We start from the raw sequence: 19189 nt of genomic DNA on the forward strand, positions 1-19189 counted from the left end.
AAATTGTGTACACCAAACTGTTTTTTAAGACTGCCTGGATATTTAAATTAGTTTAGAATACAACTGTCATCTGTACCAGGCATATTATGATTTTTCTTTAGTTTTGATACACAATGAAAATGCCTGATTTTGCAAATCAGATTCTATGTTGTGCTACCTAACCCAGGAGTCAGCAACCCGTGGCTTTGGAGCTGCCTGTGCCTCTTTGATCCCTCTGTTGCAGCTCCCTGTTACTTGTTGGCTTCACAATTGATAGGGCTTTCAGTTAGGACAGATAGGGGAAAAGGGACTCTGCTAGGAGGAGACTCTATGGTGCGGGAACCGGACTTCTGGTTGGCTCCAGAATTGAACGGGGGTTTCCGGTTAGGACCTTTGTGGCTCTTTGAGTGTTTTAAGGTTGCCAACCCCTGACCTAACCCAAGTCTCCTTTCTTAAGTTATCCATAGCAGCCTTTCTTCATATGTTTTTTCATGCCAAGATTCAGAAAACAGACAAAAGAAACCTTTTTCTTGTAGGTTCCATTCTATTCCTTACATTGTCCTTACTTTTAACCCTTATTTTAGGTTGTTAATTTTTTCTAGGTCTTTTTAAATATATTTTATTTTTTGAAAAATGTATTTAACTGTCTTAGGGTACAATAGATTTTCATAGAGTTGTGATATATCAAGAGATGAGACTATGTCAGTGCTTTTGCCACAATCTATCTGCTGTAGGTGTGCTTAAAATTTGTGATGTTAGTATCTTAGTCATGTTTTTAAATTGATTGCACTGGCAATTTGCTCCTTAATATTTCATGCTACTTTTCTAAAAACAGATGCTGTGCAGATTTTCCTAAATAAAATTGGGATCCCAATGATTAATAGAAAAGGCATCTCTAGCAGAAATTTATATCCAGTGTTAAATCACACAGACTTGACAGTTGAATAAGTTAATAGGCTACAATAACTAAACTTGTATTGTGAAATAGACTTTGAAGAAAAACTTATCATATGCAATATAAATCATTGTATGCTAAAATCATGTTACTGTTGATATATACTGGTAATTTGAATTGCTTCATCTTGTGTTAGGATGAGCACAGCAGCATTCCCATCTCCAGCTGCCGAAATGGCAGAAATGAATCGTATTCAGTATGAAATTGAATATACCGAAGGGATCAACCAGAGAATGAGAGTTCCAGAAAAACTCAAGGTAGCACCACCAAATGCTGACCTTGAGCAAAGTTGTGCTGAAGGAGGGCTTCCAAATGCCAGTGTAACAATGCAGGTGCCAGAGCGGATTGTAGTGGCAGGTATGTTTAGCTTTAGATGAGGAGTTCTTAACCTAATTATCCTTATGATAAATGTCAGGGATTCCATGAATTTCAATGAAAAAATCATCACAACTCTTTTCACCTGTATGATATATTTATTTTTTAATACTTTGATCATTGTATTTGAGCATAACTGATTTATTTTGTAAATATGGTCTATGTGTTTTATGCATTTAAATACATTTCTCTGAGAAGTTCCCCGTCTTTCCATACAAACCATGACATAAAATAGTTAAACCCCTTTCTTTCTTTTATCAGCTCTGTATCTATCTACTGTATATTATACATGTGTGTATATTGTATTATGTATATTATTAAAAATGGTATCTGTAAAGAAATATTATGTAGTGATTCCAAAAACATTGTCGACAATCACTAGATAATCTTAAGCCTTGGATCTCTCAGTAAATTTATATTTGAAGTTAAATGTAAAGCACCATGTTTCTGCAGACCATTGAAGCACAATGAAAAACTTAATGTCTTATTGACTTGAAACTTAACTCTTTTCAGGTAATAGTGAAGACATTCCACTTTCAAGGCCCCCAGATCTAGATCTTCTACAGTCAACTCCATTCAAGTCTCTGTCACTGAAAACACCTCCCCGTGTTATTTCACTTAGTGATCGTCCACTAGATTTTCTGGACTTAGAGAGACCTCCTCCTCACACTCCTCAGAATGAAGAGGCTAGTATACTTCTTTTCTTCTTTCTGCTGATATCACATTTTGCTAATATATTTTATTTTAATATTTTATTAAAGCCAAATACAAAACATTTAAAATATTGTACATGATAATCCTTTTCAGAATACAGAGGATTCTTAAATTACAATTGGACCAGAATTTCTGTTGCTAACTGATGCAATCTTATAGTGCAGGGGTAGGGTAATCTGGCTCTTTCATCACTTACGGACTTCAACTCCCAGAATTCCTTAGTGAGCCATAAAAGGTTCCCCATCCCTGGCTTACTGGTTTTTCAGTTGTGGGGGAAATCAATTTTTGACTTGAACGGGACTGTTTAATATACAAGTGTAGGACATATGTGGGAGAAGCAGGGCACTAGCGTGTTGGTTGGATCTGCTGGATGAGTGAAGTACAAGTGGCTGAGGAGAGTGTGCAAGTGGCAATGGAGTCACAGCACAAGCATAGCAAAATGTGTGGAGTCTATGCAGGTAGCTGGCATGGTACAAGCGCAGAGGAGCTGTGGGTGTATAAGTGGTCCCCAATCAATTTGCAACTTTCCTTGCTAGCTTCCCTATATTGACTTTGGGGGAAGGGAAGGTCACAGATCATGCTCATGTGACATGGAATGGTGCAAACTTCATAAGTGTGAACCAGTTGCTAAGCACCCAAATTATGATCATGTAACTATGAGGGTGCAGGATGACTGGAAGTTTGAGGAACGGTTTTAACCACCATTCATTCAGCAGTAGCATAACTTTCAACAGTCATTGAATATGTAGTCATTACCTGAAGATCACGTAAAGTATAAAATTTATTCAATATGAATCTTGAATAAGAGTGAAGATATTATCAGAGTGTATAAAATAAACTGATTTGTTCTAATTTCACTAGTATTCCTTCTGTAATATTGCACATCAATAAAATTGTTTAAAGAACTCTGTTGAGATTAAGAAGCTGAAAGAAAATCAATGTATGCCTTTTAAAATGTTTTGATGTATCTTTGTTAACAGAAACAGACTTCTAAGTTAAAGGAGTCACAAATAATTTTAGTCATTTTAATAACTGTGTAACTGTTTACTGTAGTTTCTACACAGTAGATTACTAGTGTTGAAAGTATATATCATTGATGAGCTTGTATTAGTTTTTGCAAACTAATATGAAAAGTTGAGGTTCAGAATACAGCAGGTTACTCTGAGACCATCCTGGTGAATTAATTATAAAAGTGAGAGCTATGCCATCATTCACACTCTTTGCAACTGTTCATCCATTTTTATTTCCATGTGCCAAAGTTTAATACTCTAGCACTTAAAATCCTTTTTTTAAAAGTTAAACTTTATATAGTTGTAATAATATATAATTAGGCATATAGGGCACTAATTCACTAATTCTAAGGTGATGTGATGGAATGTAGTGAGAACGGGGAGGGAGGTAGTGTACTCCAGAGAGAGAGAGACGGAGCAACTCAGGCCAGATATCATGTATGAAAGAAAGAGGGTGAAGTCCCTCCGTAATAGTTCACCATGTGCATTGGAGGTGCACATAGTAGAGTCTTTAGTCTGGCAAAATTTGGTCTATAGGTGTGAAAGAATTCAACTTGGAAGAATTACCATGTATCATTCTTGATTTTGGGCCTGAGAGGCATATCATTTTAATCTCCATCTTTACTGGATTCACAATAAATTATAGTTATCTGACTTTCCCCTTACTTAATTCAGGATTTAAGTGCTTATGCATGAGTGATAGACATTCAGTTTCTAAGTACAGAGCCGATAACTGACTCATAAAACTTTTATTTGCCCATAATTTATTTAATGATTTATCTTGATATCCATCTACAAAAACAGTCTGAAGAATTGCTATTGGCTTTATACTATTATAGAAGTTTAGAAAAAGAAGCCGAGTATCAGATTGAGGTATACTGGGTCTGGAAATAGATACTATACAAACTAGTGGAATTCTATTGATTGATTGATTTTGTTACAGAGTATAATAGCAGAATCTTGAAATCTGATGATTCTTTTTTTCTTTTATATCAAAGACAGGTAATCAAGGGATTTATTTTCCATCTCTTCTTAAGCTAATGTCCTATAATGGTCACTGGATTTCTTGTTCATTGCTATCTTCATATTCCTTAGCATTAAATGAAATGATACATTTCCTAGTTACTTTTGCTGTTCCAGGTTACAGGAATAATCAAGCAGGAATAATTGGGCAGTGTGTACATGTATGAACATGTATTCGCTTCTAATAAGATGAACTTTCTCAGAGTATTAAATATGAATCTATACATATAAACTTAATTGTATATGAATCGGGGATAGAGTTATTTGTGAACTACGAATTTTCAAAATCATGATTGCTAAAATATAGGGGATCATTGTATGAAATAAAGAACTTACATTCTAACAGAAAATCCATTATTTAAAAAGCTTGCATTAGTCAAAGTCACTTGTCTAGTAGAGTAACTAGTTATTAATGCTATTGATACAGTGAAATACTATCTTTGAATTATTCCTTTTCTTTTCTTTTTCTGGCAGATTCGGTCAGTAGGAAGGCTGAAAAGAGAACGTTCCATGAGTGAAAATGCAACTCGTCAGAATGGCCAGTTGATGAGAAATGAAGCAGTGTGAGTAGAAAAGGATTATGAATACATCTGTAAATGAAACCTGATCTGTGTTTTTCTTAGTTCTTAGCAAATGCTTTCAAGTGTTTATTTGATTGTTTACAGCCCTTTGATATTAGCCTTGAGGCTCAAAATTGATCTTACCTGTTTATAAATAATGCAATGAAAAAGTTAAAGAGCTGCAGCTGCTATTTTTAATTATTTGGATTTCTTTGCTCTCATTTTTTTAATGTACAAGGAATGATACTAGGCAGTTGCATCCATATTTTTGCTTAATAACAATAAATTGGGATAACTTAAGCACTCATCATTGCATTGGGATAATGCATCGAGTTGGGCAGCAAACACATTTAATAGCTAAATAAACTACATGTATGAAGTCCTGTGATATATTGCAATCTTATCTTTAAAGCATACCTAAATCAAGAGTCAACCTAGCAGTTTGAAAGCATGTAAAAATGCAAGTAGAAAAATAAGGACCACTTTGGTGGGAAGGTAACAGTGTTCCGTGCACCTTCGGCATTTAGTCATGCTGGCCACATGACCACGGAGATCTTCGGATAGCTGTTCAGCTTTGTAATGGAAATGAGCACCGCCCTTCTAGAGCCAGAAACGATTAGCACATATATGCAAGGGGAACCTTTTCCTTTTAAATCAAGAGTATCTTCCTGGTGTCCAGCACATTCTTTGTTTTATTGTATTAATTACATAAAAAGGAGAGTTAGGATGCTGCAGTTTTAATCCCATTTCCTCCCACGGATTTCTATATGGCCCTCAAATTCATTTTTAGAAAATAAAAAGTGGATATTGATAGCCCGGTAGCTTATTGGAAAAGCAAGCACTTTTCCAATAGACAACAAAAGTGTTTGGGAAGTTATAGAAGTCCAGAGGGAGATGGTTGGCAGCCATGCCTGATTGTTTTTGTAATATGTTAGTTTTCTGACTGGCTTTGTTTTCATGACAGCCATTTTATGAATATGTAAGCCATCCTACCATGGCAGCCAGAATGTGCTCCCAATATACTGTTAATGTTATAGGTGTTCTCCTGAATAATTTCTTAAATGTTTTCCATCTTGTTTCTTTCACCTGCACTTGGGGAAAAAGAGGAAGCTAGATGAAGCAACTAACTAAATATGTGAAGCATATTTAAAGATGTTATATTTAAAGGATAAACATTCCAGAGACATAAATAAAGATGTGTTAGATCATGGCTCCCAACCTTTTGGGCACTAGGGACCAGTTCCATGGAGATATTTTTCTGTGGACCGGAGGGGGCATGGTTTCATGTGCTGCCTGCATCCTGCAGATGGGGCTTTGCTTGTTTGCACGGCTTGGTTTCTGGCATGCCACAGACCGGTGCCAGTCCACAGACCAGAGTTTGGGATCCTATGTTAAATGACAACTATTCTGAAACACTCTCCAATCAAAACCAATTTTAAAGATAAAGAACTATGAGATAACCTTGAGGTTGCTTACCAGCTGTTAGCATTTGAACTGAGCAGCTATATCAGTCATCTGATGACATAATGGTGATGTATATTATATTGCATTGTAAAGATTTGATATTATTTCTAAATTTGTCTTTATCATCTCATTTGCATTTGCTAATATTTTTTTTCTATTGGTGTCACTTTTTTTGCAAGTAAATTATTCATTATTATATGAGTTTTCTAAATACATATATGATAATACTTCTTATACCTTCTCTTCTTCACGACATCTTATTATTTCAATTAGATATTTCACACAGGCTGTGTTCAAAAGCCTTAAATTTTTATTGAAGTTTAATCTTTAGTTTTAGATATATAAACTGTTACTTTCTCTGTTAGAGATGCATATATATAGGTGGAACTGTTTGGGCTCTAGTAAATTTACTATATGAGATTCTAGCATGTTAGTTATAATAATGAAAAATTCTGTGTCCAAACTTTATTAGCTTAGAAGGATTTTTTTTAGTTCCATTTGTTTCTACCAAATGACTAATACTATTTTATATGTTGTCATCATTGCATTTGTCCCACAGTGGTGTATTTAAGGGCCTGATCTGATTATCTTTTGACATACAATGTTGCTTAAATGCTCCCCCAAACTAATAATAGCTACACGAAGTGATGAGGAAAAAGTGATGAGCAACCATGATGCCTTTACTACTAGTTTATTTAAAGAGAACACTTTCCAATAATCAGAACTGTTCTTCATGATAGCACAATATTGAGACTGACTGGAAAATAAAAGTGTCATAGTACCAGTCATCTTTTATAGCTAAAAATGAAATATAAATATGTTCACTAACAATTGATTATTATTTATTTGTTTAGCTATCTTATTTGAAATGAAGCTTATTGAACTATATTGCACATATACATATATAGTATGCATGTGTGTGTATAATAACATCATGTATGAACATAATTCATCTTGGGGGAAAATTCTGGAATTGTGGGATTTTTTTTCTCTCCAATAAATATTATATCCCAATTAGGGAAATTTCTTCATAAATAGTAAGTGGCTGGGATGGAAGAGAGATACTGTCTATATTTTCCTTTCAACAAATAAGGTGTATCTATTCAAGTTTTCAGCGTTGTTATTATACTTTATCCCATCTTTTTTATATATAATTAGAAGTGACGTGAAGGTTGCCAGATATTCTACATGCCTAATATAGGTCAGTTTAGAAAAACGCAATGTGTGTAATTTGTATTTTAACTTTGATTTATTAGTCTTTGGGTCTCGATGGTTTTGAATAAGGCCACACTTTAGATTTTATGGCCATAGATTCTTTGCAAATACTACATACATTCAAGGATACTTGCTAGCAACTATAGTATGTAGAGTCAGAATTATTACTTCAATACGTTGTACAGTATCTACATATAAATAAGTTTTCTGATGTAAAACTGTTGTCAGAAAATTATGCAAAATGGTGTGCTTTGTATAATCATTTTAGATAACTTAGCTACATTAAACTAATGATAAATTAAATGGAAGCTTTATCATTAATACAACTGTAATGGAAAAGATAAATGTAGAATAGTTTTGTGCAGAAAGGCTAGTCTTGGTTTGCATGTTAATAACATTTTTTTCTTTTTTTTGGAACTTTAAGCTGAAAAATATTACGTCCATGCTTATATATTTAATTTCCACAATTAGGGAAATTTGATATCACTTGTTATGTTAATGTTAATATGGTCTATTTCTTCGTGTCTTTATGTAAATGATTCCTAAGTCAATCCATGTGTGTGTGTGTGTGTGTGTGTATACCTTAAAGTATATGTCATCCAAAACCTAGAGAAGGCTATTAACTTATAGCTGCCCATTGTTTTGTTTGTATTGGGTTCATCATTCACTTTCCAAAAAGAAAATAAGCAGGGGGGAAATCTCAAATTCTTGATAGCCACTGCCAGTCAAAATAAATGGTACTGAACCAATTACTTAGTTTAACATAAATTCATATACAGTATTTTGTTCTCACAGGTGTTTTTGTTATGAATTTTAATGTCAGACTTCTGTCAGTCTTCAAACACTATATTTACAGTACTCAACCTTGCAGAGGAAGTATTTGTGATAATAAAGCAATAATTTAGATTTTTTAAAATGCATAAACTCATTTACTCACAGCTACAAGTGAAGCCAAGTTTGAAGCTTTTTTTAAAAAATATAACATATTACTATACTGAGAAATTTAAAAAGAATTCTTAAGAAGAAATCTATTGTCAAGAGCTTCATTGATTTTAGTTAGGTTTTGTTTTAGATCAAAGATAGCAAAATTTTCCAGGTGGAAAGTAGGAAATATACAAAGAAGGAAGGAAGGAAGGAAGGAATCAGTCTTTCTACTTAGCTGAAAGAATATTGGCAGCGCCAGTGAATTTAGACCTCAAAACAAATAGCTCATAGTCTGATTTCAGAGACATTATAATACATTTTAAATTTTAACTGATTAAAAATATTTTAAATGGACAAGTTAGATTGTCACTAGAAAAGGAATATATAAATATTACAATTACCTGAAAGGAAGATGGTCCACAATATAAATTGAAACTATACCTCTCAACAAAGTTAAACTTTTAAAAATGTGCTTCTGTTACAATTTTGTCAATCTAAATTAAACCAAGAGCAGTTATGTACATCATCTATAGGCCTTGTATTTTGCTTAGAATAGTTAGCTGCTAGTTATTTTCAAAGTCGTAAGATCAGAGAAATCCACAAAACTGAGCTTATTTCCTTGGAAGAATGCTCTTATTTTCATTTATATATTATTCATGATTGTGCTGGCAGCTTTTCAACTTTGTCTTTTATGTAAAACATGCGTAGAAGTTGTTGACATTATTTCATATGGTTATAATTTCAAAATGTAATTTAAATATAATCTTCCTAAAGTGTTTAGTTTATGGACCAGAACCTCTTTGTATAAAATATAAAATGTAGCTTCAGTTTAAGATTTCTAATAGAAATATTCACAAATACCTATATAGCAAATCTCCATTCTATGCATTGTTCTGATTTTGCTTCAGAATAAATGCTTGAATGTATTTTGCTTATTTGGGATATGTCTAGAAGTTATCATCAGCGCCTCTGCTTTCTTAGTTGTTTCTTTTGCAGTCTTTTTATTCTCATAATCTCCACAAAGCTTTATTTAATTATTTGAAAAAAGCAAATATCATTACAGTTTTATATAAACTTCATATCTGAGAACAGTTTCAGAACAGCGACCTTCTAAAGTTTAAAATTATTCAATATTTGAGCCTATGGCATTTTATACTGTTTAGCAGGTTTTAATCAAAATCACATGCTTTGCAGTATGTCATTCCTATAAGAAAGAGGGAACATTCATGTGTTGTGTCATCTCTTGCAAATGTTTATCTTCTCTCACATTGAGATGGAAGAGGGAGTTATCAGATCTAGATGAAAAACTAGGATCAATCTTCTGATACAGTAATTATAACTGAATTAAATGCTATGCATTACTAGGTCAAAATCTACCTCTGGGGATTCATTAATGATTTTGGGTTTGGGTTTTGAAAACAGAATTGTATTTTATCATACCTATTGTATATTGAATAAGTTTAGTAAATATCTGTTAAACAGTAATAGATTCTTTACTAATTATCATAAAGTGTTTTTTTTACTGAAAGATTTGGGGTTCCATTTAAATTCTATTTGATAATATTTTACTTATTTATGGTAGAGGTGCAAAAAACTGGGACCAACTTAAGTTTTTCAGCAAGGATTGGTAGAGAAAACTTTTTTTTCTATCTGAAACCTGATACTAGTGTTTCTCTCTTCATTTGCTATGCTTGCAAAACAGTGTGACACCATCACCTCAACAGGTTCGTGTCTGCTCTCCCCAAAAGTTTTCTGAAGATGGACCTAGTCTTTACTCTGCTCGGGGCATTTTGTCGCTTATCCAGTCTTCTACTCGTAGGGCTTACCAGCAAGTCTTGGATGTGCTGGATGAAAACCGCAGGTGATTGGCCATCACAGATTCTGCCAATTTACTGCTTTTTACTTCCTTTTAATTTTCTAGTTTATTAATTTTGATTTTTTTTTAAAGAAGTACACAGCATAAAGTAATATTTTTTTTCATGTCTTTTTCTTTCTTTGATCTATGAATGACGTTTCCAAAATTCACATTTCATGGATAGCTCTATCACTTATTTGGACAAATTGAATATTTAAATAGCCAGTTGTTCCTGTTCCTTTTGTTCCTGAGAAGAAAAGGGAAACAAGGAACTAAATACAGCTGTTCTTTTAAATATGTTCTTTTATTTCCTCTTGATACAGTGGAATAGCTTTTGTAATTTCTAACTGACTATATAGTATAAAATATTTTCTTCTCATAATACAGTAATCATAGATTTTCTTTAAAAAAAAGTATATAAACAAAACCCATTAATATTGAAGGGGATTGAATTAAAAGCATGATATTGAATTTATTTGATCACTATCTGCAATATCTATAATTCTTTTTGGAAAAAACTGCCTATAGCAATTTCTTCTTGAAAGTTGCATGAAAAAGACAGCTTATGCAGTTTATATGCATGACTTTCAAAAGCTTTGAATTATTTTTTAACCTGTTGTCAGCCAACTAATTAATAAAAAATCTGTCAAATATCTTGAAATTTTATTTGCTATATAGTTAGAGCTATTACTTCCATTTGTCCCAAATAATTAATTAATTTTTTCCATACCAAAATAGCCTGTTTTCATGCAAGCTGCACCTGTTTTTGAATCCAGTAATGTTTTGGCTTCTCTTATGAGTCCAGAGCAAAGGATCAGGTATTCTGTTGCATTCTGTTATGTCAGCAGAGCTCTTATTTAGCAACTTTTGTCCTTATGGTGATTTTTCAGAATCAACATAGGATTTAGTCACTGATTTTTTTATTTCAGATAAGATTATAATGATTCTCCAGAGCAATAGAACAACAGGTTAACACTCCTATTGGAACATATTTCTTTACTCTGTTTTAGAACTTTATTGTGCCATATATCAAAGCAGTTCAGTTTCTTTACGCTAACCATTTTTGTGGTTTTATTTAAATACTCACACCCTACATTCTACATTAAAACCTAAGTATCTTGCAGATGTAAAACTTAACTGCAGTACTTGCTTAAGTTTCACAGAGGTAGGTACATTCAGTTCTCCCAGATTATGAATCTTAAAATATTTTCTCAAGATTTTGAGAATCATGTTTTTAAATTCTATAAATCAATTAGACAATTCAACCAAGTAATAATAAGGCCTTGAGAAATAATCAAAAATCTAATGAAAGAGTTTATCTTTCTTGTTTATCTCAAATATAATTTAAAAAAATCAAATATATTTTCTTTTAAACCCATCTTTAGGGTAAAATTAAACTTCTGAAATTTGCATGCAGGAATGTGAAATTTGGAAAATATACAGTATTACTTGCATGGCTACAGTTGCTGATTCTTTTACAGTATTTTTGTCTATAGAGTTGCTTTTTTGCTGTTTTAAGCATATTGTTTTATTTAAGCATATTATTTTATTTAACAGTAGTTTTTAAAACTTTGTTTTTGTTCTGCTTTATTTTTCCTTTAAAATATTTTCTGATTCCTGCATTATCCCATCCATGCTTTGCATAACTACCATGTTCTATTGTCAATTAAAATGTTGATGATATCCTGGCTAATAAGTCAATCATAGGATAAACTCTTTTTCTAACATTTCTTTTCTCAAAAATTCTCTTTGATGAACTCTATCTTAAGGGAACATCTAGGACTCCACTATGAACATGATACAAGTTTTGCTATCTTGAAAAAAATTCAATGTATCTGCCTTGTATTTAAGACATCTGTAATATGTATATTACTGTTACGTCAGAAACTTTTATAATGAACTACTGTATTGTTGGATAATTTAAAAAAGATAAATTCTTCCTGTCATGTTGTTTGTCTGCAATTTATATATCTAGCTTGGGCAACTATTTTATAATGTATATTTCATTACAATTTTCAATATTAGAGCCTCTGTGGCGCAGTGGTTAGAGTGTAGTACTGCAAGCTACTTCTGCCAGCTGCCTACAATTTGGCAGTTCAAATCCCACCAGGCTCAAGGTTGACTCAGCCTTCCATCCTTCCGAGGTGGGTAAAATGAGGACCCAAATTGTTGGGGGCAATATGCTGTCTCTGTAAACCTCTTAGAGAGTGTTGTAAAGCACTATAAAGCGCTATATAAGTCTAAGTGCTATTGCTAATATACCTTTGGCTCTAGATATACTTTTCATTGTAATAGTATGACACAATTCTTTTAATGTTTAATATAAGTTGCTCAGAGAACAGTCTGTTGGTCGTAGAAATACAGTGTAGTGATAGTCAAATATATCTAAAAGGTCTCATTAAATATTACGGTTATAGAACAGCTGGACAATAAGAGTTTTGTGAGTATGATACAATAGAAGGACAAATAGGACTTCAGGAGGTAGGTAGATTAAATCTGAGCTGAAGTATTTCTGGCTTTTATATAAGGGTAAGTTAGAGATTAAATATGCTTCTCTTTTTTGGAAGATACACTGCATTTGATGCAAAGAATACTAAAATTTATGTTTAAACTGAAGGAAACTATTCTTGAATGTTGATACTTGATGTGGTACTACCTGAAGTTTTGTTAGTAATGAGTTGATAATTGTATTATTAAAACAGTATTCCAAAAGCAAATGAGACCATATCTTAGATATAACCTGTAGCTGCTGCATGCAGGTTCTTCTTTATCCAGTTCTTAGCATCTCATGTTAAAATGTCTCAGGTATATGCTGGGGAACAACTTCAGGTTGGCAAGTTCATTTATGTCTCCATTTGCACATTTGTGTTTAGCTGACTCCCTTTTTCTTTTTTCGTTTTGTCAAATGTATATTTTTAATCTTATCAATTTGTAGAAGCAGTAAGTGTTGCATTGATTTATGTTGCTCTTCAAATGTCCTCGTTGTATATCTAACCTTTCTTTTCATGTAAAACTAAGTTTAGGAGCAGCCACCACATTTTCAGGTTGCAAAACACTGGAAATCCTTCAGATTTACTATTCAAAGTCTTGCTAGTTACCATATAAAATACACTTTCATGAACAATATGGCAGTTCAAAGCAAAACTTGTTTCTCAACATGTGGAATGTGTCTGCACTCATGCAGAAAGACCTGGGAATAGTGTCCAAAGCATTCATGCAAACCTTGCAAATGAAGCAATGTGATTTTGAAAAAGACAGATTTTGCCTTCTGTCTATTCAAGCTCCTGATAACATACATTCAATGTTGTTTTTGATCCAGCTAAGCTTTGCAAGTATAATTGACAAACATGGTAGTTAGTATATTAACTGTTTTTTAATGAACTTCAACTTTTAATCTTACAGCAACCAGCAACTGTTAAGTGTTTGTGTTGTGCAAATTACAATACAAGCTTAACAGATGTATGCCCTACTCTTCATCTTGTGTCCTAATTTGACAGTTAAAGAAGGCTTAGTGAGATCAATGACAGTTTTTTGCTTTCCTCTGTCTTGGTTCTGAATGTCAGCTGCTAGTTATCTGCTTGCTTCCCTTTGGCACATACACTTTTAATCTTCATCTTCAGTCCTCTCCTGGGACTCCAGTCATACTCTCTGGTTAGTTATGGTCCCTTGGTAATCTTCATCCTTTTCTGTCATCTTCAGCCCGCTTCTTCAGATGGTGTCAAAAAGCCCTTAACAGTGCAAATCATAGCATGCAAGCAAAATATGTTCTGTGATTTTTATACGATGATTTACACCAGGTTAGTTAATGAAGTTTTCTGCTTTCCATATTTCAGTAATTCCATATTTCCAATAACTAGAGCTTGCTGGGCTATTTGGCACATCCATAATACATTTTCTCAGTCAGGTGGCATCTAGCCAGTGGTAACTTATCTTGAATTATCTTGAAAAGCAATGCAGGGTTAGACCTTGTCTGTACTTGGTAAGCCTATGCTTGAACTGACATTCATATAGTAGAAACGACAGTGAAGCAATTTACATTGCAACAGATCAGGCCAGTGCTTCTGGAAAAACCTCTGTAGTCTTCTTTCCCAGTGCAGGCCAAAATGCTTCTCCAGCTAAGTGGGTTTGGCACATGTTACAGGATTCAGTGTGCACTGAAGCTGTCTAACCAAGATGTCTTTAGATTGGGTAGATTCTGTGAAAGTTCCACAGACTCACAGAAAATCTGGCTACTTCTGTCTTCTGCAGTGTTTACAAAAGAACCTCCCAGACTTTCTTCACAGTGTAAGTCCTGCAGAAAAAAGCTGGGAGCATTTTGAAGCAGAACATCATGGTTGCTTTGCTTTTAGAACTGAGGGAGACACTTTGCTTTGTAAAATAACCAGAAAGGGTTGTTTGCCCAAACCTTGAACGATATAACCCTTCAAAGATTTGCACAGCCCTAGTTCTTGGATGGCAAAACCATTAGGAATTATCAAACCTCTAGGCTAGATCGGAAAATTGAAAATATCTTCAAAATTAATCAGTGGCAAATAACTTTTGTATTGTTGCCAAAATGGACTTTGGACAGGGCCATTTCTTGCAATCTTTACTTTTCAATTTTTATTAAATGGTAGGTATGCCTTTTAGAATGCTAGTTTAAATTGTATCAATTACTTGTAAACATGAATGTACTTGTGTTTATTGCCTTTTCAACAGAATTCTGTGATACATTGTTTAAAACATGTTAGCTCAGTCCTTAGCTAATGATTTGTGGGAAAATAGTTATTTGTCAGACTAAAAAGATTATATTAAGTGTTTGCTCTAAGTCTTAAAAGAATGTCCCATGATGTCTTAGCAGTTGATGTATTTGGCGATTTATAGGCCATTATTTTTGTTTCTCGAATAAGTAAGTTACTTGGAAAATGACAATGTTATATCCTAGATTTTTATGGGAAAAAAATGAAATAGTATTTTAAAAAAATATTCTTGCTATGAGTGAATATATGAGCATGTGCATTTATTGTTTGTATTAAAACTTTAGCTTGCTCAAAAGTTTCAGGAAATTTTAGAAATTATATGTGAATTAAAAGCAAAATGAAAGTTAATGAATAATACCAGTAATATATAAGTGATTGTATTACAATTATAAAAATATATAGATGCATGAACATTTGGCAGGGTTGGTATGCTTTTGGTTCCTTCAGTTAAATGTTGCCATCTGTTGGGACTCCAGAAGTCTGCTTTGTGGAATAAAGTTCCGGATTCTGATAGTTCCCAACTTGCTGGCATTTCAGATGGGCTTGATGACTTGGCTGTTTGCCCAGACTTTGCTGAGGATGAATAAAAATGATTATTTTGATAAAATTTACCTGTACATAGAATAGGCCATTGAAATCTATGGGACAAAAAATTGTCATAATTAAATTAAGCTAACTGTAATCTGGGGAAATCATTTGTACACCTTTGCATATAATATTCCATTATAAAATGGAATATATTATAAATATAAATAGGATTTGTAATTGCAGTACTGTATGTCAAGAATAGAAATAACAATAACAATAGAAATAACAATCTGACTTCAAGGCTTTTTTTTTCTATTTTTTTATCTCCATGTTTTTTTCCCTATTTCCTTCATTTCTACAAATGTTGCCTTAGGCCAGTGTTACGTGGTGGGTCAGCAGCTGTCAGTTCATCTAGCCGCCATCATGATGAAGCCAGGTAAAGTTTCATTTAGTTAGCTTTTCTGCAAACTGTCAGAGGTGTTCCTGAATTAGTTTGCTCAATACAGTTTTTTATATTGTTCTGTTATGAGTGCTCTAAAAGGGCTTGGTCCCCTAAATTTCCTTTTCAATTTTTTTTCCTCAGTCCTTATTTTTATTGTTCTTCTGTTGAACTCTAGTGTAGCAATATCAGATTTGTTGGATGACTTTCTCACTTATTTAAATTTTAAAACTTAAGTTTCCAGTGTGACAGATCTTGGTTTGCACTTAGGATTTCTCCTCTTTGTTTTTTATGATTCCAGTAATCTATGATACATTTATGTAGAATAACTTGATATTATTTTACAATCCAGTAACTGTAGCATTATTTATTCAGGATTTAGGATACTTCAGTTGCTTCAAAAAGAATTGAAATTCTTTTTCAGAATCTTTTTATTTTTTTTCTTCAGATCAGGGTCTTTATTATTACCTGTCCCTTTTGTATTGGCTTGGCTTGGAAACAGTTATTTTCTACTATCTTATTAATTTAAGATCCTCTCCTATATATCTTATCCATATATTGATGAAGGTCTCTTCAATAGTTTTGGTTTATGCTGAGCTTATGTATGTAATTGGTAACATTTTGCTGAAATGTTGGTTTTAGAATTCCTGTCTGGCTACCTAAATTTGGTTTTCAGAATTTTATGACTGTTTTATAATTATGTCACTTCATAATTGAAGTGCATCTTCATTGCTGTTTCATCCTCACGCTGTCAACATGGAATATGTATGCATATCACAAACCTAGCTCTGTCACTCTTCACATAAGATTAATACATTCTTTTTTTAACTAGTTTTCTTAACAAGCTTTAGTGTCTTTGCTCACATAATACTATATTATAAATTATGACTTACAAATCATAATAGCTGGCAACACATACATATATTGCTTAAAACAAACCATAATTTAATGTTAGGGGGTTTGTATACCCTAACCTCTGTCTTTAATGTTGATTGGCTATTATCAATAACTAATCCTCAAAGGCATACCTTTAGCATTTATCTCTTGAAATTCTTCTCATTATTTCACCCTAGAATTAAATACTGTATTTTACCTAGAATTCAACAGCTTCAGGCATTTCTCATTTCACAGAAACTATCTCTTTTTCTTTTTGCTATACAGTAGTTGCATTTCTCCCGGCTACATTGAAGATGTAAGATCTCTGATGTTTTTCAGAAAGTGGTAACATGTACAATGATATTTCACCTGTAATTCTCTTTGTACCATTTAAGAATGTTTATATTTTTTCTGTTATTCAGATATACTCTTTCAAATATAGACACATCATTAGAGGGAGCATCAGAAGATATGACAGTTGTTGATGCTGCTTCTTTAAGACGACAGGTATCTAAAATTCTTCAGATATCATAGCTGTGACCCTTACATAATATAGTTAATTCATATAGTACATGTAAGGTTTAAGGGACCAGAATTGCATTATCATTAATAATTAGAAGTGTATTCATATTTGGTATTGTAAATACAATTTATCAACTCTTATACAAAGTTGTTTTCTCCGCATTCTCAGTTTCTATATTAATAAAATATAGGAATATTTTCATGTGACCGCATTTCAGGTGTTTGGCAACCAGTTCATTTTTACAATCAGTTGCACCATACCATGGTGACATTATGATGATTTGTTATGTTTTTTTGCCAGTTTCTGGCAAAACACCCATTTGAAAGAATGGGTTTCCTCTTATGAACATAATGTTTGCTCTTATTGTGGATTTACTTAGTCATTTAATGACCACTACAAAAATATTGTGATGTGATAATAGTGAAATGTAGGAGATAAAAATATGAATTTGTCAATATATATGTAGAATATGAAAGAAAATATAGTCTAAATTACAAAGACTTTGTAAGGGCAGGAATACTGAAAACAGCATCCTATTGGTTGAAGCAATAGGCCTCCAGGATTAAAGTCCTATATTGACAGCCTCTGCTTGATCGTTCAGATAGTTGTGGAAAATATTAATATTTATTTTTCTCTTTTAGATAATAAAACTTAATCGCCGCCTACAACTTCTGGAAGAAGAAAATAAAGAGCGAGCTAAAAGGGAGATGATCATGTATTCAATCACTGTAGCTTTTTGGCTACTAAATAGTTGGCTTTGGTTTCGGCGCTAAAAATAGCTTCTACATTTAAAAAGATCTGACAGTAGGGAAATACAGAAAAATTACAAAGCCCTTTGTTCCTGTTTCTGAATTGTATGATGACTTATGACCAATGCACTGGAAACGTCTGCCGCTGTAAAAAAAAAACTGTAACATATTACAGTGTTAAAAGGATGCTTGGACATTTTTTTTCAAATTGTTGTAACATTCTGTTAACATTTTTTTTTTGCATGATAATGTACATTTGAACTGTATTATTTTGCAAATGGAAACGTCTTCACCCTGTAAAGGTATCTTCAGACACTTTTCTTCTTAGAAAGACTAACGTGGATTTTTCAAATAATCTACAAAATGTCATAATTTGCAGTAGGTTTTTCATTGTTTTTGTATTATTAAATATAGCACCTTTATTGTTAACTAATTGCACTTGTTTCATTTAGCCAAAAAAAATTTGTGGTTGTTTGCCAGATGAAATGGCATCCTAATTTATCTATATCTTTCATTCTGGCAAGTGTACATATTGACTAAAAACATTATTTGCTAGAATGTAAGCAGATTATCCAGAGGTATGTGTAAAATGTTGTTTAGCTTTAATTTTTTCCCCTTAAAAATAAAATTTTAAGCAAGTCTGTTTGAGTGATTCAAAGATTATGGAACAAAATACCAACAGTGGTATAATTCAGAAAAGTAAAGTGATTGTAATTTCTTATCATTGCACTGAATCGTATTCTTTGTTGGGTATGTGGAAACTTGCAATTGGAACTAAACTTTCTATTTTGAGCTAAAACATCTTTTATTTCTTTAATACTACACAGCATCTCAAATCAGTGTTTCTATTTAAGTGGTTATTTTCTTGTTTGTTCTTACACATTGAGTCCAGCCATTTGCAGATACATTATTTTCCTACACTAATGTTCACCATGTGTTTTATTTTAAAAGTTCTACCTTCTTGGAAAGTGATGTAAAATGATAAAATGTTGACATGAAAAGCATTTGTGAACTGTGAAAACAAAATCTAGTCCCTAAATAATTTCTATAATTGATGATTGGACAAAATAAATGCCGCAATTAAATGTTTCTTGATATTTTATTAAAATACCTTTGTAGTGTCTGCCAAAGTATCTGTTATCATTTTTTGTAGAATTGTTAGGATTCTTACACATGAATTAAAACCACATTTTTTTCATTATTTTTGCCATAAGTGATATACCCTAGCAATTTTAGTTATTATTTTTAATTAAGGCTTAAG

General features: G+C 32.7%; 1 protein-coding gene across 10 annotated transcripts in view; it reads left to right on the forward strand.

Annotated features, from left to right (window-relative positions):
* MFF (mitochondrial fission factor) overlaps nucleotides 1–19051 on the forward strand; it is a 30275-nt gene extending 11224 nt beyond the window's left edge. For 3 of the 10 annotated variants that reach the window (XM_087965054.1, XM_087965051.1, XM_087965050.1), the window contains 7 exons: nucleotides 1071–1291; nucleotides 1823–1995; nucleotides 4531–4619; nucleotides 9922–10080; nucleotides 15715–15777; nucleotides 17079–17163; nucleotides 17821–19051. In XM_087965054.1, coding sequence (XP_087821180.1) covers nucleotides 1072–1291; nucleotides 1823–1995; nucleotides 4531–4619; nucleotides 9922–10080; nucleotides 15715–15777; nucleotides 17079–17163; nucleotides 17821–17952 — 921 coding nt within the window. In that variant the 5' untranslated portion in view covers nucleotide 1071 and the 3' untranslated portion in view covers nucleotides 17953–19051. The remainder of the gene's footprint in view (nucleotides 1–1070; nucleotides 1292–1822; nucleotides 1996–4530; nucleotides 4620–9921; nucleotides 10081–15714; nucleotides 15778–17078; nucleotides 17164–17820) is intronic. The other 7 variants (XM_087965060.1, XM_087965059.1, XM_087965057.1 and 4 more) reach the window with 3 other exon arrangements.
* The last annotated feature ends 138 nt before the right edge of the window (nucleotides 19052–19189 follow it).

The sequence above is a fragment of the Notechis scutatus genome, chromosome 4, assembly GCF_049901735.1.
Source record: "Notechis scutatus isolate UNSWTSFEM ecotype Mainland chromosome 4, rNotScu1.2, whole genome shotgun sequence".
Classification (NCBI taxonomy): domain Eukaryota; kingdom Metazoa; phylum Chordata; class Lepidosauria; order Squamata; family Elapidae; genus Notechis; species Notechis scutatus.